At 40.8% G+C, this 24,194-nt stretch overlaps 2 protein-coding genes across 3 annotated transcripts; one reads left to right on the top strand and one right to left on the bottom strand.

The window, feature by feature from the left end:
- Positions 1-3,102: 3,102 nt before the first annotated feature.
- On the bottom strand, positions 3,103-10,436 carry LOC118397057 (eukaryotic translation initiation factor 2A-like). 2 transcript variants are annotated; one of them, XM_035791468.2, is made up of 14 exons: positions 10,352-10,436; positions 9,931-10,000; positions 9,762-9,833; positions 9,402-9,520; positions 8,880-8,979; positions 7,973-8,055; positions 7,649-7,722; positions 7,410-7,554; positions 7,164-7,280; positions 6,271-6,845; positions 4,784-4,897; positions 4,486-4,602; positions 3,922-3,987; positions 3,103-3,781 (listed from the first exon to the last, which is right to left on the bottom strand). In XM_035791468.2, exons 1-14 carry the CDS (start codon positions 10,377-10,379, stop codon positions 3,716-3,718), a joined length of 1,746 nt encoding a protein of 581 aa, XP_035647361.2. In that variant the 5' UTR covers positions 10,380-10,436; the 3' UTR covers positions 3,103-3,715. The 2 variants fall into 2 exon arrangements, with proteins under 2 accessions (XP_035647361.2, XP_035647362.2); XM_035791469.2 differs by lacking the exons at positions 8,880-8,979; positions 9,402-9,520; positions 9,762-9,833; positions 9,931-10,000; positions 10,352-10,436 and adding an exon at positions 8,626-8,802.
- A 378-nt stretch (positions 10,437-10,814) lies between these two features.
- Positions 10,815-15,135, top strand: LOC118397058 (stress-associated endoplasmic reticulum protein 1-like). Its single transcript, XM_035791470.2, has 3 exons — positions 10,815-11,025; positions 11,198-11,273; positions 14,507-15,135. The coding sequence occupies exons 1-3, from the start codon at positions 10,942-10,944 to the stop codon at positions 14,545-14,547; spliced, it is 201 nt and encodes a 66-aa protein (XP_035647363.1). The 5' UTR covers positions 10,815-10,941; the 3' UTR covers positions 14,548-15,135.
- The last annotated feature ends 9,059 nt before the right edge of the window (positions 15,136-24,194 follow it).

Consider the following 24,194-nt stretch of genomic DNA (forward strand, 5'->3'; position numbering starts at 1 on the left):
CATCCACTATAGCTTGTTGAATAGATTTGGTCACGAGAGACATTCCTTCGCCTCTTCCAAATAGCTCCATCATCAGCATATAGGGAAGTCCCAATACCCCTACCTACCTACATTCGAAAACACATTGTTAATCATAATGTTGAACACAATCGGACTGAAAGCACTGCCTTGACGAATGCCATTGTCAACTCCATAGGCATCCGATAAAATGGATCCTATTTTAATTCAAAAAGAGTGATTAAATAAGAAAGCCAAAACCCAGTTATATAATCTCCTACCAATACCAAGAATTTCCATCTTAATCAGTAGGCCTTCTCTCCACAGAGTTGTAATGCCTTTTCAATATAAAAAAAACAGCCATTACATCTTTCATGACCAGGGTTTTTTCATCTTCATTGCTTACCTTTACTTATGCATCCAAAGTAGTTGTACCTTCATGGAATCCACTTCGACATTGACTCAATAAACCTTTATGTTCCAGGAAATATGACAATCTGTTGACTATCATCTTTTCACAAGTTTACACAAGTTAGAGGTCAGTGCTATTGGTCTATAACTAATCAGCACATGAAGGGTCCTTACCAGGCTTTACAAAAGGTAATATGAAATCTAATTTTGTCACATGCGCCGAATACAACAGTGAAACGCTTACTTACAAGCCTTTAGCCAACGATGCAGATTTAAGAAAAAAGTTCAAATGTAAAGAAATTAGAAAATAGAAAAATATCAAATAATTCAAGAACAAAAAAATAACAGTAACGAGGCTATATACAGGGGGTACCGGTACAGAGTCAATGTGCGGGGGCACAGGTTATTCGAGGTAATTAAGGTAATATGTAGGTAGAGTTAAAGTGACTATGCATAGACTATAAACAGAGAGTAGCAACAGCATAAAAATGTGTGTGTGTGGATTCAATGTAAATAGTCCAGGTAGCCATTTGGTTAGCGGTTTAGGAGTCTTATGGCTTGGGGGTAGAAGCTGTTAAGAAGCCTATTGTTCGCAGACTTGGCGCTCCGGTACCGCTTTCTGCCATGCGGTAGCAGGGAGAACAGTCTGTGACTGGCTAGGGTGGCTGGAGTCTTTGACCATTTCTAGGGCCTTCCTCTGACACCACCTGGTATAAAGGTCATGGATGGCAGGAATCTTGGCCCCAGTGATGTACTGGGCCGTACTCACTACCCTCTGTTGTGCCTTGCGGTCAGAGGCCGAGCAGTTGCCATACCAGGCGGTGATGCAACCAGTCAGGATGGTGTAGCTGTATAACTTTTTGAGGATCTGAGGACCTATGCCAAATCTCCTGAGGGGAATAAGCACTGTCGTGCCCTCTTCAAGACTCTCTTGGTGTGTTTGGACCATGATAGTTAGTTGGTGATGTGGACACCAAGGAGCTTGAAGCTCTCAACCTGCTCCACTGCAGACCTGTCGATGAGAATGGGGGCGTGCACGGCCCTCGTTTTCCTATAATCCACGATCATCTCTTTTGTCTTGATCACGTTGAGGGAGAGGTTGTTGTCCTGGCAGTCTCTGACCTCCTCCCTATAGGCTGTCTCCTCGGGCCTTACTGCACATTTCCAAATAGAAGGTACAACCCCCTCACTTCAAATCGTATTAAATAATCCCAGGAGAACATGTATGACCTCATCAGGTAGATGCTTACACATTACATAGCACAGCTGATCATGACCTGGGGCTGTATATCCACAGCCTATTAAGGCTGAATGCATCTCATGTATGGTAAAATCAACATCCAAAGAAGAGTCAACAGTATCCCTTTTCTTATAAACATTAACATGAGCATTAAAAAAACTCACAGCTGCATTGCTTATATACTTCATCCAAAGTAACCCCACTATGTATCCTAACAAATGTCTTCCCCAAAAAGTCAGCCTTTTCTTTATAAATTACAGCCATTTTTTGACCCACAATTAAAATTGGAATTCGAGTGGACTTGCTTCTCCCAGTCATTTTCTTCAACATAGACCATACATCCCCCAGCTCTGTACCCCTGCCCATTGTAGAGCAGAACTGTCTCCATGCATTTCACTTGAAAGACTTAATGACCCTACGAACTGATGCTCTCATCCTTTGGAAATCAAGTAGATTCTCAGGAGTCGTAATCCCTATGCAACATCCTGTAAACACAATTTATTTTCTTGAATAGATGCAGTGCACTCTTCAGTCCACCAAGGAACCACCTTCCTTTTCTCACCCACTTCACTTACTGGCAAATATAAATTCACAGCACTTAAAATCAGCGGTCACAGAGGCAGCACATACATCAACCAGCCTCTCTAAAGATAACTGTCCAACAGACTTTAAGCAAACAGACTTTAAGCATATCACATCAGGTTTGATCTCTAAATCAATTTTTCTTAAACTCCTGACCATTAGCAATAAGCCTTCTGGCATTCCACTGAAGAAAGCCCATCTGAACTTCCTTAGGCAAAACCTTCTCAAACATGAATACTGCTGTCAGGCTTTCACTTCTCTGCCCCTTTCTTACTGAATAGCCTTTTGGCTTCAACCACTATGCTCCCTCCGCACTACATTTGATTTTATATCATCTATGGACATAGATAGTGGAACCCCAGAAATGACCCCCCTCGGCTTAGCCGAAGCTCCAGGGACATAACTCGTTTTTTTCTTCCCATTGAGAGTATTCATTTTCAGAATCGTCCCGTTGAACATGGTCAGCACAGAATATTAACAGTCTACCATTACCAACGAATCAGGCTAATGCGACTTCACCTTTCTTTCTTAAGCCCTTGGTTAATCGAATAGGTTGCACGGTAGATGAGGCCCCGTGGTCTCATAAAACACAATTACAACTTTCCACTTCAACACATTACTTTCGTTTTCCACTACCTTCACCCTCGCAACACTAGATAGAAGTGCCACTGCTGTCAGCAGCGCTTATAGATGGGTCATTCTTTTTCACCACAGACCATCCAGGTCCATGACTTTCATCATCCCCACCCATACCGTCAGAACTATCATCCATGTCGTGTACAGTCCAGCACAGCTGTTGCTAAACGCCTAACCCAATATAGAACGATGGATTCTATATTGCTTCTCCACCGACCCTTGAGACCACAAAAACGTTTTCTACATAACAAATGTTTATTTTTCTCGGTTTACCTTTCGGGTGGTTACAATATCACTGGTGTGTTGTGTGGTTGCCAATGGAAAGGAAGAACCGTGATTGGCAATGTTCTCGTCCAATGATAACCCAATTCAATCAGTAGTAGTGACATCACACAAACTATTCTCAATTATACTTTTTTTTTGTGGCAATTTATGAAATTAGCAACCCTTTCTTGGAACCATGAAGAAGAACAACTGTTTTGGCAGCATACCTTTTTTTTCAGAATCTCAATGAACTGAAACTAGTTAATTAAATTTAAAGTAAAAACCAACGTAACATCTAGCTGTTGAAACAGTTAACTGCTTACTATATACATCAAATTCTAAATAATATGTATCATCACTGGTTTTATTAACCTGTACATACATTGCATAGCAATAGTGCGTCGATGTTTTTAAGTTTTCAAGGCTCAAATTGACTTTAAAATGTGACAAGCCTTCCCGAGTAGTAAAAATGGTATGAGATCCGAATTTTTGTCCATTAAATATAGCTTTGGGAGTGCTCTTGGATCTTGATCATATGGCAAGGATGTTTTGTGTTTTATTCATGAACAAATTCAGTCATTTCTTTTACACTTTTAGTTGAAGATCCTCAAGCTCTTTCATGAGTTGAGCCTCCTTTTCCATCTTTTCAAGCTAAAAGAGAAATGACAAGGGAGAAAAAGAGAATACATATTTTAACACAATTCTGTGATATTTACAAGTTGAATATACAAATGTATAAACTGTGGATATTTATTGACGGTTTGCGTGACAATAGTTTGTCAGAATAATACCTGGTTCTTTTGAATGGGTTTCCCAGTTGCTTGCAGCACTTTCAGCTCGTCTATAGCTTTCAGTTTCTAGGAGTTAGTTTGAAATGAGTAGAATTAACGTACAGCTAAGCCATTCTCAACACCAAGGGCAACACTTGACGTGGAACTTACTCAAAGAGTCATTTGTCTACAGTATGCTTGTGATAAATAATTTTCATAGGAGTGAAAAAATTAAGTCCAAGTACAGAAAGAAGTAAAACTCGCTTTCCCACATACATTTGGGAAACCAGTCAACGGTTTCTCTTTATTTTTTACCATTTTCTACATTGTAGAATAATAGCGACTTTTTTGGTTACTACATGATTCCATGTGTTATTTCATAATTTTGATGTCTTCACTATTATCCTGCAATGTAGAAAAACTCTTGAAAGAGTAGGTGTTTAAACTTTTGACTTGTAGTGTATATTGCATATGAGAAATGACTGTGAAGTAAATTTGTAAGTAACAAACAGGTCACTGCAGGTACTTCAGCCACCAACTGATACAGTAACTCCTGAGTAATAAACAGTGACCGTGTTTTGTCACCTTTTTGACGCTCTTGATCTTCTTGTCAGTCTCTGGGTCGCCACAAGAGGTTTCAGCTTGAGCATTACTGGCTGGAGATGGGTCTGACTGGGGCTCAAGAGCATCTGGGTTTATCTCCTACACAAGCAGAAAACGTAACTTGTTCAAACCCTAGAAGGCTTCAAACGTCACAAAAATAATACACACAACTTGAGATCGCTTACCTCTCCCCCTCTGATAACTTAGACAAGAGCAGTAGCTCTGAGCTATTCTCCACCTCACTCAGTCATGAGGAGAAGATCATGCAAAGCATCCGTACCTGTTTGGCTGCTTTCTTTGCCTCTCGTTTTTTCTGGTTCTTCAGAGCCGTCTTGGACAGCTGCTTGTCTCCGGTGGCGCCAGGCCTCATGTTCTGTGGAGGCTCCTCTTCATGCTGACAGAGAAAAGGGTGGATATTTATGGATATTCCCTCATCACTATTAGGTTTTTCTCCTCAGGGGTGGATTTGATACAACTTTATTTGGCCCTTTAACACATCAGAGTTTAAGCCAGGGGAGGGGTGTGTGAGTTCTACTAAGCTATATGGAATTGTTTTAAGATGGTCATAACAGGGATCATTTAGTTATTTGATTTTACATTTTAAGACCCCAAAAAACATATTTGATTTTTTTTTCTTTTTTTGTCCTTACTGCTACTAGCCAATACAAACGCATTGAATAACAGATTCACTACATGGAACAGATAGTCCCAAAAATATCGAAAGGAAGTTTGCTCTGAAGTGTCTCTCCTATATCTGTTAAGATCAGGAGAGAAAAAAATGTTGTTATAGATGTTTTAAACACCATATTTTTGGCAAAATATATTTGGATTTGTTTAAAACTTTTTTGGTTACTACATGATTCCATGTGTTATTTCATAGTTTTGATGTCTTCACTATTATTCTACAATGTAGAAAATAGTAAAAAATAAAGAAGAACCCTTAAATGAGTATGTGTCTCCACAGTTTTGACAGGTACTGTACATGTTGGTGAGAATCTCACTTTTGCAGTGGGGTAATATTAGTGTGTAGCCCAAACGGTTTGGACGCTACAAACAGAATTTGGCAGATCGCCTGTACCGACTTCAGCCGAGTCTCCTGACACTTGTGATGGTACCATCGTGTTCGTGAGAGTCTCATCTTTCCATAGAGGGGTCATAATAGTTTGTAGGCCAAAACGTTCAGACGATTTTGTGAGAAGACCGATTCTCAGGATGTCTCATGGTATGACAAACACCGCTCTAGCTATGTCACCTTTCACCACAGATTCGGAAGTGCAACATAGGCGGATGTGGTGGATTGAGACGCATCCAATGCAAAAGACATTTCTATCTCAAACTTTTAATTTTTTTAATGTATTATGCTAATTAGATTTCCACGCCGACATTGACCTTAGGGGGTTAAAAGGATAGTTCACCCACATGACATCATGGTTTCTTTACTCTGTAAGCAGTCTATGGACACGGTAAGACAGCAATCCATGCTTTGGTTTTGTTCACCTGGCCACGGTCTCCAAATGCTAACTTGTCAGCATTTATGGCACAAAACCAATGCCTGGTATCACTTATATTAGCACCAATGCATTTTATGTCCAAATCATCCCAAAGTGGTTCAAACTGATTGTGTAGCTCAATAAAGTCACTTAAAAGATGATTGGGCATGCTAATTCGAATTTGGAGAACTCTCTCTTTAAATGCACATTTTTGTTTTACAATTGAATGCCTATTGAAAACAACACAAACCTGAACCTCTGGACCTCCTCTACTCACCAGTTTGGAGCTGGCTGTGACCGGTTTATTCCGCAGGGCAGGTGGGCGGTAGGCCTGGGCCAGCTTGGCCTCTGTGCTGCCCAGCTCGCTGGGTGCTGCCTGGTACTTCACCGGCCTCTCAGGGAACGTCCCGTCTGGGAAGGGCTGCCACACAGTCTCCCAGAGCTCTGTTCCCGTCGGCGTGTCCTGCTTGTACAGAACCGTGCCAGTGTAGTGCCAGATCTTATAGCCGTTACTGACACGTAGCCGGGGGGCACAGGTCGACGTGACGACATGTTCACCATCCGGGCACCAGGCGAAGTGGGTGGAGTCGGGCACCTGGGGCTTGGACACCTGCTTCCACTTCTTGACATCCCACACCTCCATCTGGCCCCGTAGGTTCCCGAAGCCGGCCAAGACCAGGATGTGGCCCTGGGGGCTGTAGTAGACGGCATTGCGGGGGCCCGTGCCGAAGTCGAAGACAGGGTCACACTTGAGGTTGTAGACAGTAGCCTTGGCGGGCATGAAGCCATAGACCACGCAGAACTCTGTGGAGCTTGGGCTCCATGCCACATCGTAGATGGGCCCGTTCTTCTCTGTTCACAACACAGATAGATACCACACGTTTATGAACCACAGAGCATCAGCTAAATTCATTTAAATGAAACCTGGGCGTAAGCAGCGTGGCTCGGTCAGAGGTTCGAGCTGCTCAGCGTACAATTGCACTCTGGTTCTATTTTTTTAAGAATGACGCACTGCTCACGCCAGATAATACTTAATAATGTGGCTCGTGCTCCCGCCGGCAAAATCTACACGTCCAGTGTAACAGCTAAAAACATACCGAATGACCATGCCTTCAGACATACAAATAATGGTGGAGTAAAAACATACTAAATACAAATCTGCAGACTCACGTAGCTGCACAGCAGCAGTCTCCCCATTGGTGGCCAAGTAGTGTAAAGTTTGTTCTCCGTAGTATGAGGCTCCTGTTTTATCCACCTCTATGCTGGCCTGCACCAGAACCGCAGTGGCTGATGGGAAAAAAACAAAACCCGTCATGGCAGTAATCTTCTACAACTACAAACTTTATTAGGATAATGCAAACCACACATTCTCCATAACATTTACTTAACATAATTCTATTATAAACATTGACCAACCTTTTTTGTTCCATAGCATGGTCACCCTGTCGGCCTTAAAGAAACTCTTGTTGGCCAGAGCACAGGTCGGGCCACCAAAGTTGGGGTATTGGTATAGCCGGACAAACGAGGGGGCACCTTTGCTCCCAGGGACATAAACAGCCACCTTCAGCAGAAACACAGTGGCAAATGTCAGTACCCTCTTCTACAGTCAGCTAACCAAACTGATATATGGAAACAAGATAAAAACAGAGGTATACCTTACTAGGCTGACTTCCAGGGGACAGCATAAACTCGGACACCTTCTGCAAGTGAAGCTTATTGGCAATGTTGACTGGGAAAAGAGATGATTAACTAATACAACTATTGGTACTTGTACAATATAAAGTGCATAAAATCGCTAACAAGTTCTCTCAATAAATTCTTGGTTCTATGTGTCACATCAGTATGGAGCTGCCATCATAGCTTGTTCTATATTGTTAAGGAGATCTCTTGACCGCAATGGGAATTCCTGGTTGATTAAACTTTCAATAAATAAATACAATTTATGGTGGACAAGAAAGGGGGCAATTGAAGACACTTACTAAAATCGTTGTTCTCGAAAAAGTGAAGTTCATTGTTAACACTCCTGACCGCAATCTTCTCGTCATCTGACCAACTTGGACACCTGTACACATTGACAAGATAAAAAATGATCTGTTCAGAAAATAAAGGACATGATGCAAACATAGCTAAAAACTCTCAACATTTTCAGTTTCTATTCAATGGAGCGAGGGGTTATAACGATCGACAGTTGGACAAAGTGGTGGCAGACGTTATCTAGCCTTCCCAAGTCCATCATTAATTAAATCACACTCACATGATTAGTAACCTTGTCATAGTCTTGGGCCTTGGCTTTAGCTTAGTGGGCACACAGGAGACCCTGTTTCTAACTCAATCTGTGCATCATTGATAGGCAACACATACTAATGTATTTATTTACCCTTATTTTTAGAGGTAAGTTGACTGAGAACATATTCTCTTTTGCAGCAATGACCTGGGGAAGAGTCACAGGGGGGAGGAAAGGGGATGAATGAGCCAATTGGAAGCTGGGGATGATTGAAAGGGGCCAGGATAGGAATTTAGCCAGGACACCGGCTAACACCCCTACTTTTATGATTAGTGCCATGGGATCTTTCGTGACCACAGAGTGTCAGGACACCTGTTTTAATGTCCCATCTGAAAGACGGCAACTTACGCAGGGTAATGTCCCCGTCACTGCCCCGGGGCATTGGGATTTCCTTAGACCAGAGGGAAAAGTGCCCCTTACTGGATCTCCAACACCACTTCCAGCAGAATCTGGTTTCCCATCCAGGGACCGACCAGGACCGACCCTGCTTAGCTTGAGAGGAAAGCCAGTAGTGGGATGCAGGGTGTTATGCTGCTGGCTAATCCTCTGCATTTCTTTACAGATGGACAAACACACAATAATACAACACTGTGCAAACTCACCATCCCTGAACCTTCTTCTGGTAGAGAGCCTTGAGGCAGGTCCCAGTTTTCAAATCCCACAGCTGCAAGTTGGCATCTCCCTGTGGGTTGTCCTGCGTCTCTGACAAGAGAAAGGGAAACTATAATTACATTACTAACTGTAAAGATGAGTGCTAGTGCAGCACAAACAACCGCAAACCATACATTGCAATGGACATGACGTTCAAATTATATCTAGGTTCAAACGGAACACATTTCGACTCCCTACTCGTGTTCCTGCTTGAGGACTCTAATACACTAGGCAAACAGAGTAACGTATAGTCCGTCCCAAAAACTCTGTGAATAAAAGGTACATAGAACTAGGTAGAAAGTGACTCTCCGTCACTCCATTTGCATAATGTGTAGAGCCCTTTAGCCATAAATAGATTCCTGAAATATGCGAAGGAGTACAATATCAAGGGTCAGTGTTTTACATTTATCATGATCTAACCAAACCTTATAATAAATGTTTTATTGCATTTCTATGTAGTTATGGAAACTTACTGCTATACACCTGCCATGTAGCCAGCACAGAGTTCAGCGGAGAGAACTCCAACATTGCAGTCTTTGGAAGGTCAAACGACCTGACTTGAGAGCCATCTGCAACCTTCACAACAGTGACCCTGACAAACAAAACATGGGCATGACAACTACTGTAATCGGAACAGTCTCAACTCATGCAAAATATTCCAATGACTGAAGAGGTAGTCTACAGGACTAATGTCATTCAAACTACAGCATGCAAGAGTTGTATACTAATTCTGCATACGGATACATAGGGCTCGGGGCAAAAGTGGTGTACTATATAGGGAATAGAGTGCAATTTTGGACGCAGACATAGTGTCATAATGTAGCTTTTATTACTTCTCTCCATTGCACCATGCAAACAATGTCCCGTCCTTGCTGAACGCCACATATCTACTTTGCCGAGGGTCCCTGAAATTGAAAGGTTTAGTAAATAAAAATGGAATTCGAAACAGTTGCAAAGTGATTGATTTGGCTAACAATTTAAAATTGATGGAAGGGAAATTACCTTTGAAAATCTGCATTCTTCTCGCAGTTTGGTGGTCCACGGAGGAGCACTGTCCCGTCAGATCCCCGGACTGTGTGATCACAATAACAGCAGCAGTTAGTCTAATATCACTGATGTAATAGCTCTGGAAGATTAAAGAATTGGCCATATTATCATCAGCAGGAGGTGAATCTGATTGGAAAGGAATTTTACTTGCATGCTACAGCACCTGCCAAAATATTTATAAAGCATTTGGCTAGCTTGTAACATTATGACTCTGACAACAGCAGGTCACAGTCGACTTGAAATTAAGGAAATTCCAACATTCCAACTCACGTGGCAGTTAAAATGGGCCGTTGCGTATATTCTACAACCCAGGTTAACATGTAAAACAACACGTAAACAACTAATAAAGAGTTTACTTTTCAATAAAGTAACCCACCTGCTAAATTAGGTATGGGGGTCGCCATGATGTACCGGAAAGAGAATAATTTGCAAAAGGAAATGCGGAAGTCTCAAGAAAAAAGGGGCGTGTCATTGGAACATTGGCCACATCATCATGAAATATGTGACTAATCACATTTTATGTCCATAATAAATTCACTCCTAAATTGAATGTTGTTTATGATCAAATACATGCTGATCTATAAAAAAAATGTATGAAATTCTTTTAGCCATTTTGTATTCTTTCTAAGAAAAGAAAAACATTTGTGGAATGACACGACCACGGAATAGCCCTTCCTGTGTGGGAGTGGTCTACTTTGTGTGTACGTAGACAAATTCGAGACACCCTGCCAATGGTGGAGTTTGTTTTGCATGATCCGGTGCCCCGCTGAATCGAGATTTTACTGAAGGATCAATTGGAATGGTCTAAAGTCTATTACGCCCGGGTACCGGGGCATGCAAAACTGACTCCACCCCTCACTCATCACTAAACGGCGACCGAGCTCTGGAAATTAGCCTACTGTCTACATTTGACAGACACAACTTCATCAATAATCAATAGCTAAAAGGCTACAATTATCTTAAACAATGGTGGCAAAACAGAGAATACGCATGGCCAACGAGAAACACAGCAAAAACATCACGCTGAGAGGCAATGTGGCCAAATCCACGGTAAGTTTTTGGGATACAAAGAACCAATAGTCAGTGAAGACTGTACTAGATACATTTCTATTTTGTTTTAAAATAATAGCCTAGTTACTTGTTTGAATGGTTTCAAAATATCTAAAAGTTTACTTCAACATTTTGATGTATCTTGATGTTGGTTTCTGATCTATTTCTGCAGAGAAATCCAGGTGAAGACAAGGTGGCAGTGGGACCATGGCTTCTGGCGTTATTCATCTTTGTCGTCTGCGGATCAGGTAAATGCATATGTACAGTGTACACGTTTTTTCCCAATGATGTATACATTACTATTGGTTTATTTCTCTAGGCCTATGTCTCATGATAAACCAATTGTTTTACGCGGCTAATATTATGTGATTTAGGTAAGGAGTTCCCCATTCGTAGACACTATAGCTACTTTTAGCGCCTATTGATGAAGGTATCTTCTTCCCGGGGGACTTTAGTTAAGACCCTTGGTCTGAACTAGCCCAATATGTACTCTTAAGAAGCCTAACGTTACCAAGGACCTTATGTTATTTTCAGAGGTAGACTTGCTCTAGCAGCCAAAACAGCCAAATACTCCATCTAAACGTTAATCGATTCTCATTTGCAATACGGTTCTAGAAACATAAAGCCATTTACTTTCATATCACATCTAAATAATTTTACAAATGCAAAATACACACATACTGCACACTGTTAACCGCCTTTATCATAGTTTCAGCCAACAGTATTTTTCAGTGACAACACGTTTCTGGTGGCCTTCTTCTTTTACACAGGTGTTCGGAGCATGCTATAGATAACTAATTAGCACAGAGGGTCCCTCTGTCTTTTGTAAACACGTAACATGGATATATGGCTTTGTGGGAATACTAACTGCATAAAAGGTGTGAATCAATTTAACATTTTGTTTTTTGGAGAAAAAAAATACAGAGGCCTTCATTCAAAGACTCTTATTTGTAAAGGAACTGAGAGTCATGATCAAAAGCTAGGTTTCAATGTGAACATGCGTGGCTTGCAGTACAGTTTTGGAAACATAAGGAACATATCTTTCATATCGGTGATAAGTAACTTTCAAAAAACAAAAGGTGAAATTACTCCACACCTTTTTTATAGGGTTTGGGTTAGTGTTCCCACACAGCCTTGCCAGAAGATACTGAACCTACCATTACACCGATTTACACTGAGCTGCACTGAGGTCAGAACGCAATCATGGTTACATTAAGACACCGTGGAGCCGGCGCGAGATATGGGTCAGAACTTAACTCAATGCATTTTGCAATGGCAATTGCGTTCCGACCTATGGCCGATACCGTTGGCTGTAACTGCAATAAATCCAGATAAAATCATGTACATTAAGGGTATATTTTGCATTTGTGAAATTGTTTTGATTTGATATGAAAGTAATAGGTTTTATGTTTCTAGAACTGTATTGCAAATGAGAATCGATTAATGTTTAGATGGAGTATTTGGCTGTTTTGGCTGCTAGAGCAAGTCTACCTCTGAAAATAACATAAGATACTTTGACCATGCAGCGCCTTTTCATGTCCATCTGACATCTGCATTGGCCGTGCATCATTTAAGGTGATACGGCCTCTGCAGATGTCAGGGCATTCATACTTCATGCGCTTTGTGGAGTAGCGCAGCGCTGCTGTCAAGGAAGTGAGTTTGTGTTTATACAGGACCTCACGCCCCCACCTTTCGTCAACCAATCATCTCATTTGTGGAGCTATACTGCGCCCTCATTGTTACAGCATTTTGAAGACTCATGGCAATGCGGTACGGAGCTCAGTTTGGCCTCTGGATGCTTCACCCAATAAGGAGCCTCCAACCACATTTTCAAATCAAACATAAATTGGCTTTAAGGAGTAACGGTATGCTTGCCTACACTCCTTAAGAGTACATTATTTTGCTAGGCTAGGAGATGCAATATGATATCAAACATCAGTTTCTCAAATAAGTGCTGTTTGACTGAATGGTTGAAGTTCACCACTGTATCCACTAACTCAAACCTTGAGCTTAGGCCCTCTGGCTGTGGACAGTTTTAGATAGTTATACTTCCTGTCTGTACCTAATAAGTGTAGTGTTACTTTTGCAAGGTCCTATCCAACAATCAAACATTTCGCTACACCTGCAAAACATCTACGTATGTGTAGGCGACCAATAAAATGTGACTTGATTTGTATGCTGTACAGTGATACCATAGCCAGTAGGCTACTGCTGAGGATAGGAGCACATGTACACTTTTCAGATTCAAATAACATTTTATTAAATAATATAACATTTTACACATATTTTGCAGATGTCATTGTGGGTGTAGCGAAATGTTTGTGTTCCTAGCTCCAACAGTGCAGTAGTATCTAACAATCTAAAAGTAAAAGAATGGAGTTCAAAAATATAAATATTAGGACGAGCAATGTCAAGAGGCATTGACTAAAATACAGTAGAATAGAATACAGTATATACATATAGAATCACTGGTCACTTTACTCATATCGTGTTTATGTATATAGGGCAGCAGCCTCTAAGGTGCAGGGTTGAGTAAACGGGTGGTAGCCGGCTAGTGATGGCTATTTAACAGTATGATGGCCTTGAGATAGAAGCTGTTTTTCTGTCTCTCTGTCCCAGTTTTGGTGCTGTAGATGTCCTGGAGGGAAGGCAGTGATTAGTTGAGCAGACTGCACCAACCTCTAGAGAGCCGTACGGTTGCGGGCGGTGCAGATGGGTTAGGGCAGTGTGATGGGGATTGCATCGTCTGTGGATCTATTTGGGTGGTATGCAAATTGAAGTGGATCTAGGGTGTCAGGTAAGGTAGATGTAATATGATCCTTAACTAGCCTCTCAAAGCACTTCATGATGACAAGTGAGTGCTACGGGATGATAGTCATTTAGCTCAGTTACTTTTGCTTTCTTGGGTACAGGAACAAGGGTGGACATCTTGAAGCAAGTGGGGACATCAGACTGGGGTAGGGAGCGATTTGAATATGTCCTTAAACACACCAGCTAGCTGGTCTGCACATGCTCTAAGGACGCGGCTAGGGATTCCATCTGGGCCGGCAGCCTTGCGAGGGTTAACACGTTTAAATGTCTTACTCACGTCGGCCATGGAGAACGAGAGCCCACAGTCCCTGGGAGCAGGCCACGTCGGTGGCACTGATCTTCTCAAAGCGGGTGAAGAAGGTGTTTAGCTTGTCCGGGAACAAAACGCCATTTCATCAATCTAATCTAACCATCCCCCTGCTATTTGATAGAAGCAGGAATAACCTCTGTATTTAAATACAATCTAAAGATAAGATGGGTTTGAATTTGCTGCGTCATACGTACTATCATGCATGTTCTTTTTCTTCCACATGTGGGATAAATAAATCAGTCAATCAAGAGTACATAAACCACAGTGGAACTATCCGTTTATGTAATGTGATTGAGGGCCCTATTTAATGTTCCTCTCTCAAACGTATTGAATGCTTAATAGTGTTCTGATATTTTTCAGCAATCTTCCAGATCATTCAGAGCATTCGAATGGGAATGTAATATCAGGAGCCCTACCGCCATCACCTGTTTCCAGCATTCCTCTACACATCAAGTCGTTTCATTGTGCCTCACAAGACTGAAGATGATCAACTACCATCTGTCCATTCCTTTTTTCCCCCCTATTTCTCTTTTCCCCTCTTTGGCATAGCCAAGCAGGGTAAGCACACCCTTGTCATCTTTGCCTTACATAAATTAAGAAGAAAAAAAAAAAAAGATTGGAGATGTTGTTTCAGGGAACTACATGGGTATTTGTACAGTGATGACTGCTGTATGTGTTGATTGATGTGCCAAAACCAAATGGAGTGAATGTCTGATATTCTCCTGTGGTATAAATTCCAGAACACAAGACCACAGTGACTTCATTCTAGGACTAAACTCTTCTTCTTGGTTGTACACGGCCAGTATCTGGTGTCTTATACCCTTTATATTATAATGAATATTATGTGACGCCTTTGCTGTATTTACAGTCATTTCTTCAGTTACGAAAGGAAAGTAAAGGTCTTTTGAATCAGAAGATTTGCACTCTGTGGCTAAGACAATGACATCTACTATTTCTGCTTAAACAAATAAAAAAAAAGGTGTATCCTTGTTATTGTTTGTGTTATTTTCTTGAATGGCTGCATGCCAAATAACATTGTATGGGTTCATGCACTTCAAATGTGTACTGTTGTATTGAAAGAGGAATATATATATATATAAACAAACAACTGGTCCTGTGTGGCTCAGTTGGTAGAGCATGGCACTTGCAACACCAGGGTTGTGGGTTTGATTCCAATGGGGGGGTGTATGTGTTCTATGGGATTAGTGTTACTGGTGGCGCTAAGTAATATCTGTCCTGTCTGAATCTGCCATGTCAATAGTTTTTACTTGGCAGGAAGGTTTATTATCCCAGCCATGAAAACCTACTGTTTTGTTGTTGCAAACTCTGGTCCTCTGATAATACTTATCCCGTGCGAGTCGTCATCCCTGTGTTTTGAGGGATATTACAGAGTTTAATGTGCTGCACCCAGTTTGGGTAAGAACATGGGAAGAAATTGATGCCTTAAACAAAGTGCTATACACGTAGCCTACAGATGAATGCTCTGTTTTGTCATATCAACTTTCCTAGTAACATACTTCTTTTAAAAGGTGAAGTGGACAATATTGTGCCAATGAATTGATACATTGCCAAATGCGTAAGTTAATTAAATGTGCAAACCAAGCGCCACCGAATGATCAACAAAATGTGCAATTTTTTTTTATACAGATGTTATTAGCAACTTCTGGAGTAGCTAGCTAGCTTTAGCTTGGTACCTAGATAGCACCAATGAAACCAGCCTGAAAACAATGACTAGTAGAAACTGCATTCATTTTCAATATTTTAAGCAATGATTTAGGAATCATTGTAAGTATTCGCTAGGTAGGTTTATAGGTTGTAGTTATTTTAGGAATTATAGGACTATTTCTCTCTACCATTTGTATTTCATTAACCTTTGACTATTGGATGTTCTTATAGGCACTTTAGTATTGCCAGTGTAACAGTTTATTGATGTCCTGATGCAGGTTTATAATGTTTGGGCGCAGGTTATTGATGTCCTGATGCAGGTTTATAATGTTAGGGAGCAGGTTATTGATGTCCTGATGCAGGTTTATAATGTTAGGGAGCAGGTTATTGATGTCCTGATGCAGGTTTATAATGTTAGGGAGCAGGTTATTGATGTCCTGATGCAGGTTTATAATGTTAGGGAGCAGGTTATTGATGTCCTGATGCAGGTTTATAATGTTTGGGAGCAGCTTATTGATGTCCTGATGCAGGTTTATAATGTTTGGGAGCAGGTTATTGATGTCCTGATGCAGGTCTATAATGTTAGGGAGCAGGTTATTGATGTCCTGATGCAGGTTTATAATGTTTGGGAGCAGATTATTGATGTCCTGATGCAGGTCTATAATGTTGTTTGATGTCCTGATGCAGGCAGCAGGTTATTGATGTCCTGATGCAGGTTTATAATGTTTGGGAGCAGGTTATTGATGTCCTGATGCAGGTTTATAATGTTAGGGAGCAGGTTATTGATGTCCTGATGCAGGTTTATAATGTTAGGGAGCAGGTTATTGATGTCCTGATGCAGGTTTATAATGTTAGGGAGCATCTTATTGATGTCCTGATGCAGGTTTATAATGTTGGGGAGCAGATTATTGATGTCCTGATGCAGGTTTATAATGTTTGGGAGCAGGTTATTGATGTCCTGATGCAGGTTTATAATGTTAGGGAGCAGGTTATTGATGTCCTGATGCAGATTTATAATGTTTGGGAGCAGCTTATTGATGTCCTGATACAGATTTATAATGTTTGGGAGTTTATAATGTTAGGTTTGATGTTGATGCAGGTTTATAATGTTAGGGAGCCTGATGCAGGTCTATAATGTTAGGGAGCAGGTTATTGATGTCCTGATGCAGGTTATAATGTTTGGGGGAGTCCAGATTATTGATGTCCTGATGCAGGTTTATAATGTTTGGGAGCAGGTTATTGATGTCCTGATGCAGGTCTATAATGTTAGGGAGCAGGTTATTGATGTCCTGATGCAGGTTTATAATGTTTGGGAGCAGGTTATTGATGTCCTGATGCAGGTCTATAATGTTAGGGAGCAGGTTATTGATGTCCTGATGCAGGTTTATAATGTTAGGGAGCAGGTTATTGATGTCCTGATGCAGGTTTATAATGTTAGGGAGCAGGTTATTGATGTCCTGATGCAGGTTTATAATGTTAGGGAGCAGGTTATTGATGCATCTTAATGTTGATGTCCTGATGCAGGTTTATAATGTTGGGGAGCAGATTATTGATGTCCTGATGCAGGTTTATAATGTTTGGGAGCAGGTTATTGATGTCCTGATGCAGGTTTATAATGTTAAGGAGCAGGTTATTGATGTCCTGATGCAGATTTATAATGTTTGGGAGCAGCTTATTGATGTCCTGATACAGATTTATAATGTTTGGGAGCAGGTTATTGATGTCCTGATACAGGTTTATAATGTTAGGGAGCAGGTTATTGATGTCCTGATACAGGTTTATAATGTTAGGGAGCAGATTATTGATGTCCTGATGCAGGTTTATAATGTTAAGGAGCAGCTTATTGATGTCCCGATGCAGGTTTATAATGTTAAGGAGCAGGTTATTGATATGTCCTGATGCAGGTTTATAATGTTAGGGAGCAGGTTATTGATGTCCTGATGCAGGTTTATAATGTTAGGGAGCAGCTTATTGATGTCCTGATACAGGTTTATAATGTTAGCGAGCAGATTATTGATGTCCTGATGCAGGTGTATAATGTCAGGGAGCAGTTTATTGATGTCCTGTATTCATGCTCCTGGATGCACAAACAACAGTTCTAGGCACAGGAGGTATATGGGTTAGTGACAGGATTTCATTGGTGTAAACGTTGTTCATGTGACTGCTTCCATTCATGGTGTTTTTGCCTGTCACATTGACCAAAATGTGTGCTATCCAGTGGCAGGCTTATGAGAGTGAGGCCTGCCACAGCACAGCACCCTCCTGTTTCCCAACATTTCCTCATTGTTTCTCTGCCCTTTCATCTTTACTAATGCTGCAGCAATCTGCTTGAAAGCAGTATCCAGATCTATCGGATGTAGTGATCACAATATAGTAGCCATATCTAGGGAAACCACAGTTCCAAAGGCTGGACCTAATATATTGTATAAGAGGTCATACAATAAGTTTTGTAGTGATTCCTATGTTGTTGATGTAAGAATATCTGTTGGTCCGTGGTGTGTAATGAGTAGCAACCAGATGCTGCACTTGACACATTTATGAAATTGCTTATTCCAGTTACTAATAAGCGTGCACCCATTAAGGAAATGACTGTTAAACACTGTTGAATCCCCATGGATTGATGAGGAATTGAAAAATGGTATGGTTGAGAGAGATGAGGCAAAAGGAATGGCAAATAAGTCTGGCTGCACAACCGATTGGCAAACGTATTGCAAATTGAGAAATCCCGTGTCTAACCTGAATGAAAAGAAGAAGAAACTATACTATGAAACAAAGATAAATTAAATAAAGAATGATAGTAAAAAGCTTTGGAAGACATTCAATTAAAGTCTGGAAAAAATAGGCAAACTCAGCTCCATCATTCATTGAAACAGATGGCTCAGTCATCACAAAACCCACTGATAATGCTAACTACTTGAATGATTTTTTTAATTGTCAGGTTTAGCAAGCATAACATGCCAGCAACAAATGCTGACACTACACATCCAAGTATAACTGACCAAATTATAAAAGACAAGCATTGTCATTTTAAATTCCGTAAAGTTACTGTGGAAGAGGTGAAAAGATTATTGTTGTCTATCAACAATGACAAGCCACTGGGGCCTGACAACTTGGATGGAAAATTACTGAGGATAATAGCAGATGATATTGCCACATCTTCAATCTAAGCCTACTAGAAAGTGTGTGCCCTCAGGCCTGGAGGGAAGCTAAAGTCATTCTGCCACCTAAGAATAGTAAAGCCTCCTTTACTGGCTCAAATAGTCGACCAATCAGCCTGTTACCAATCCTTAGTAAACTTTTGGAAAAAATTGTGTTTGACCAGATACAATGCTATTTTACAGTAAACAATTTATAGTTCACAATTTCTTAACAACACCATCAACCAGGCAGGTCCCACAGACCCTAGTTTTGTCGCACCTGGACTACTATTCCGTCATGTGGTCAGGTGCCACAAAAAAGGACTTAGGAAAATTGCAATTGGCTCAGAACAGGGCAGCACGGCTGGCCTTTGGATGTACATGGAGAGCTAATATTAGTAATATGCATGTCAATCTCTCCTGACTCAAAGTGGAGGAGAGATTGACTTCATTACTGCTTGTATTTATGAGAGGTATTGATATGTTGAATGCACCGAGCTGTTTGTTTGAACTACTGGCACTCGGACACCCATGCATACCATACAAGACATGCCACCAGAGGTCTCTTCACAGTCCCCAAGTCCATAACAGACTATGGAACAGGCACAGTACTAAATAGAGCCATGACTACATGGAACTCCACTCCACATCAAATAACTCATGCAAGCAGAAAAATTAGATTTAAAAAACACCTTATGGAACAGCGGGGACTGTGAAGCACCACAAACATAGGCACAGACATGCATACATACACACCTAAAGAAAATCAAATCCAAACCTGGCCAAAAGAGCACTCTTCCTTGGCTAAATGGAGAAGTCTGGAAATTGATGCAAGAACGAGATTATGCTCTAAAAACAGCCCTAAAATTCAAATAAGAGCATGACAGACGTAGGTTTACCATGTTGAGAAATAAGGCGATGAAAGAAATCGGACAGGCCAAGGCAAACTTTTTTATTAACATAATTGGTGAATCAAGGGAAATTCTAAATTGATCTGGGAGAATCTGAAAAAGTTAACAGGGAAAGACCATAGTAACACTGCAAAAAAGACTAGAAATCATGGTGAATAACAATCTAACACAGGATGCAGTCGAAATAGCAATAGCCTTCAATTCCTACTTTATTGACTCTGTCAGGGTACTGACACAGAACCCCTCCACTGGTTTCTTGGGCTCAGTGCTAGTAAATGACGCTCAACCTGTCTTCATCATAAGGGAGGTTTCTGAGTCAAAGGTGAACAAGGTGATTAGCTCACTAAATAACTCTAAAGACAAAGATGTGTTTGTGATGGACTCTACCTTTTTTAAAAACTACAAAGAGTCACTCATTGGCCCCATTACTAAGGTCACCAACACATCTATTGGTCTGGGGGTGTTTCCAAGGGTATGTAAGTCGGCCATAGTAACGGCCATCTTTAAATCGGGTGACCTTGCTGACGTGAGTAACTACAGGCCCATTAGTATACTACTCGTGGTGTCGAAGGTTGTTGAAAAGTGTGTAGCAGAACAACTGATTGCCCACCTCAACAACAGCCCTTTCACATTACACTCCATGCAGTTTGGCTTCAGAGCGATACACTCCACAGAAATGGCCAACTGATTTCTTCTGGAAAATGTGAAGTCCAAGATGGACAAAGGGGGTGTTGTTGGGGATGTGTTTCTGGACCTAAGGAAGGCTTTTGATATTGTTAACCATTAGATTCTCATCACAAAATTGTCCAAGTACAAGTTTTCCCCAGATGCCTTGAGATGGATGAAATCCTACCTTGAAGGCAGAACTCAGTGTGTCAGAGTAAGCAATGAGCTGTCGCCCACTCTTAGCTATGATGTGGGCGTGCCCCAAGGGTTAAAACGGGGGCCCCCCCTGTTCAGCCTGTACATTAATGATCTGCCTTCTGTCTGTAATGGGTCTGAAGTTCAAATGTATGCAGATGATACAGTGATATATTTGCATGCAAAGAGCAAACAACAAGCTGCACAAGAACTCACTACTGTAATGGTCCAGGTTACAAAGTGGCTCAGTGACTCGTGTTTGCATCTCAATGTGAAAAAAACTCTGCATGTTCTTCACAAAGAGGGCAACAGATGCTACTGAGACAGATTTGTGTCAGGGGAGAAGCTCCAGGTGGTGTCTGATTTTTAAGTACCTTGGCGTCATACTTGATTCCAACCTCTCTAATAAAAAGCATGTGAAAAAGGTAATTCAAAGAACCAAATTCAACCTAGCTAATTTCCGATTTAAATGAAATTTTTGACTGCAGAGGTAGCAAAACTGTACTTCAAATCTATGATACTCCCCCACTTAACATACTGCTTGACTAGTTGGGCCCAAGCTTGCTGTACAACATTAAAACCCATTCAGACTGTCTACAAACAGGCTCTCAAAGTGCTTGATAGGAAGCCCAATAATAGCCGTCATCACTGTTATACATCAGAAAGCATGAGCTCCTGAGTTGGGAAAATCTTGGAAACACAGACTTGCTCTGTCTGTATGCTATGTCTTGCTTGTCCTATGTTGCTCTGCGTGTGCTCACTGCTCAATAATTGTCTGTATTGTTATTGTAATTGTTTTTAATAACCTGCCCAGGGACTGCGGTTGAAAATTAGCCGGCTGGCTAAAACTGGCACTTTTATTGGAACGTTGATTAATGTGCACTGTCCCTGTAAAAAAATGTAATAAATTCAAACTCAAACACACGATAGCATCCGCACTATACACCTGTACACATGGATTCTGTACTGTATATATGTGGTAGTGGTGGAGTAAGGGCCTGAGGGCACACGGTCTGTGAATGTATTGAAATGTTTTTACAATTGTATAAACTGCCTTCATTTGGATTAATTTGCCTTGGCAGCAGCTAATGGTAATAAATAAAAATACAAATCTTGTTTTTATTTGAGCTTTTCAATGGCAAAGGGCATGTCTGTCTTGTCATACTGTTAACCTGTTGACTACAATCAGTTGTAACAGGACTAAAATGTTAAAAGAAAAATACGCAACTTTGAAGTAAAATCACTTTAATATACAATGGTCTATGTTTGGCAATGTGTTGTTGCATATTTCTAAAGTGGTGTTGGTGCATATACATGTCTGGCAACCATTCCGTGTTACACAGGAGTGAAAATATCTGAATTCTCATATTTTTTTCTACAATATATACCAAACAATTGAACATGGTACAAAAACATCATAGGCAATAGTATTCACTTCAATTGCAGTTTTCACATGTTGCATTAAATATACATTTTCACTGATCTGCACATCCTACGCCACATCTTTAAAGGGAGAGACAAAATATAGAAATGTTCTAAAATGAATTTCTGCTTGAATGCATACATATTCACCCATCTTTCCTGTGGCAAACCTAACCCATTCAACATTGCAGTAATGTCCTTTAACTAGTCACTAAATAAATGTAATGGAGTCCATCTCTTTGTGCAACAACATTTGTTTACATTATATCAGAATAAATACCCATATTTGTGATAGATTTCAAGCAAATATTTAACCTCAAAGCTACCCTGGAGCATTCAGAACATCCATTCATAGATTTATAGGCAGGTATAGATCAGAAGAGGGTCCTTTAAGCATGGTCAAGTTAATAATTAAGCTGTGAATGATTTATCACATCCCCCATACGACACAAAGATCTGTCCATCTATCCTAACTGAGCTGCCGGAGAGGAAGGTAAATGCAATGTCACCGAGAGGCCATGGTGATTGTGAAATAGCTAGAGTTCCTTGGTCAGATGGGGGGAAAAAGATAAACAACATTGATGTCACTCCACAATACTAGCAGAGTCAAAAGAAAAATGGTGCAAAGTCCGGGTAAAACATATTCCGTCTGTTGAACGCCTGGATAAGAGTTTCACATTTCACCAGGACATTAACCCAGAATAAGACCAATGTTTACATACACCTTAGCCAACTACATTTAAATTCAGTTTTTCACAATTCCTGACATTTAATCCAAGTACAAATTCCCTGTTTTAGGTCAGTTAGGCCACTTTATTTTAAAAATTTGAAATGTCAGAATAATAGCTGTTATTTATTTCATCCCATTTCCAGTGGGTCAGAAGTTTACATACACTCAATTAATATTTGATAGAATTGGCTTTAAATTATTTAACTTGAGTCAAACATTTCGGGTAGCCTTCCACAAGCTTCCCACAATAAGTTGGGTGAATTTTGGCCCATTCCTCCTGACAGAGCTGGTGTAACTGAGACAGGTTTGCAGGCCTCCTTGCTCGCGCACGCTTTTTCAGTTCTGCCTACACATTTTCTATAGGATTGAGGTCAGGGCTTTGTGATGGCAACTCCAATACCTTGACTTTGTTGTCCTTAAGCCATTTTGCCACAACGTTGGAAGTATGCTTGGGGTCATTGTCCATTTGGAAGACCCATTTGCAACCAAGCTTTAACTTCCTGACTGATGTCTTGAGATGTTGCTTCAATGTATCCACGTCATTTTCCTACCTCTGTCACGTTCTGACCTTAGTTCCTTTGTTTTGTCTTTTGTTTTAGTATGGTCAGGGCGTGAGTTGGGTGGGTTGTCTATGTTAGTTTGTCTATGATTTTCTATTTCTGTGTTTGGCCTGGTATGGTTCTCAATCACAGGCAGCTGTCAATCGTTGTCCCTGATTGAGAACCATATTTAGGTAGCCTGTTTTCCATTGTGTTTTGTGGGTGGTTGTTTCCTGTTTGGTGTTTTTGTTTCACATTTCAGGAATGTTTGCTTGTCGTGTTTGTTGTTTTGTCTAGTGTTGCATATTTCATTAAATAATGTGAACACTTACCACGCTGCACATTGGTCCTCCTCTCCTTCCCCAGACAAGAAGCGTTACAACCTCATGATGCCATCTATTTTGTGAAGTGCACCAGTCCCTCCTGCAGCAAATCATCCCCACAACATGATGCTGTCACCCCCATGCTTCACAGTTGGGATGGTGTTCTTCGGCTTGCAAGCCTCCCCCTTTCTCCTCCAAACATAACAATGGTCATTATGTCCAAACAGTTCTATTTTTGTTTCATCAGACCAGAGGACATTTCTCCAAAAAGTACAATCTTTGTCCCCATGTGCAGTTGCAAACTGTAGTCTGGCTTTTTTTATGGTGGTTTTTGGAGCAGTGGCTTCTTCCTTGCTGAGCGGCCATTCAGGTTATGTCGATATACTGTAGGACTCGTTTTACTGTGGATATAGATACTTTTGTACCTGTTTCCTCCAGCATCTTCACAAGGTCCTTTGCT

The sequence above is a fragment of the Oncorhynchus keta genome, chromosome 18, assembly GCF_023373465.1.
Source record: "Oncorhynchus keta strain PuntledgeMale-10-30-2019 chromosome 18, Oket_V2, whole genome shotgun sequence".
Lineage (NCBI taxonomy): Eukaryota > Metazoa > Chordata > Actinopteri > Salmoniformes > Salmonidae > Oncorhynchus > Oncorhynchus keta.

Bases quoted from the DNA above. Each gene is read 5' to 3' on its own strand.
- LOC118397057 (XM_035791468.2), bottom strand. From the start codon at position 10,379: ATGGCGACCCCCATACCTAATTTAGCAG. The intron at 10,001-10,351 runs GTGGGTTACTTT...GTGATCACACAG, and splicing joins CCCCATACCTAATTTAGCAG to TCCGGGGATCTGACGGGACA. The intron at 3,782-3,921 runs GTATTATTCTGA...TTTCTCTTTTAG, and splicing joins AACCCATTCAAAAGAACCAG to CTTGAAAAGATGGAAAAGGA.
- LOC118397058 (XM_035791470.2), top strand. From the start codon at position 10,942: ATGGTGGCAAAACAGAGAATACGCATGGCCAACGAGAAACACAGCAAA. The intron at 11,026-11,197 runs GTAAGTTTTTGG...CTATTTCTGCAG, and splicing joins GCAATGTGGCCAAATCCACG to AGAAATCCAGGTGAAGACAA. The intron at 11,274-14,506 runs GTAAATGCATAT...GATATTTTTCAG, and splicing joins CTTTGTCGTCTGCGGATCAG to CAATCTTCCAGATCATTCAG.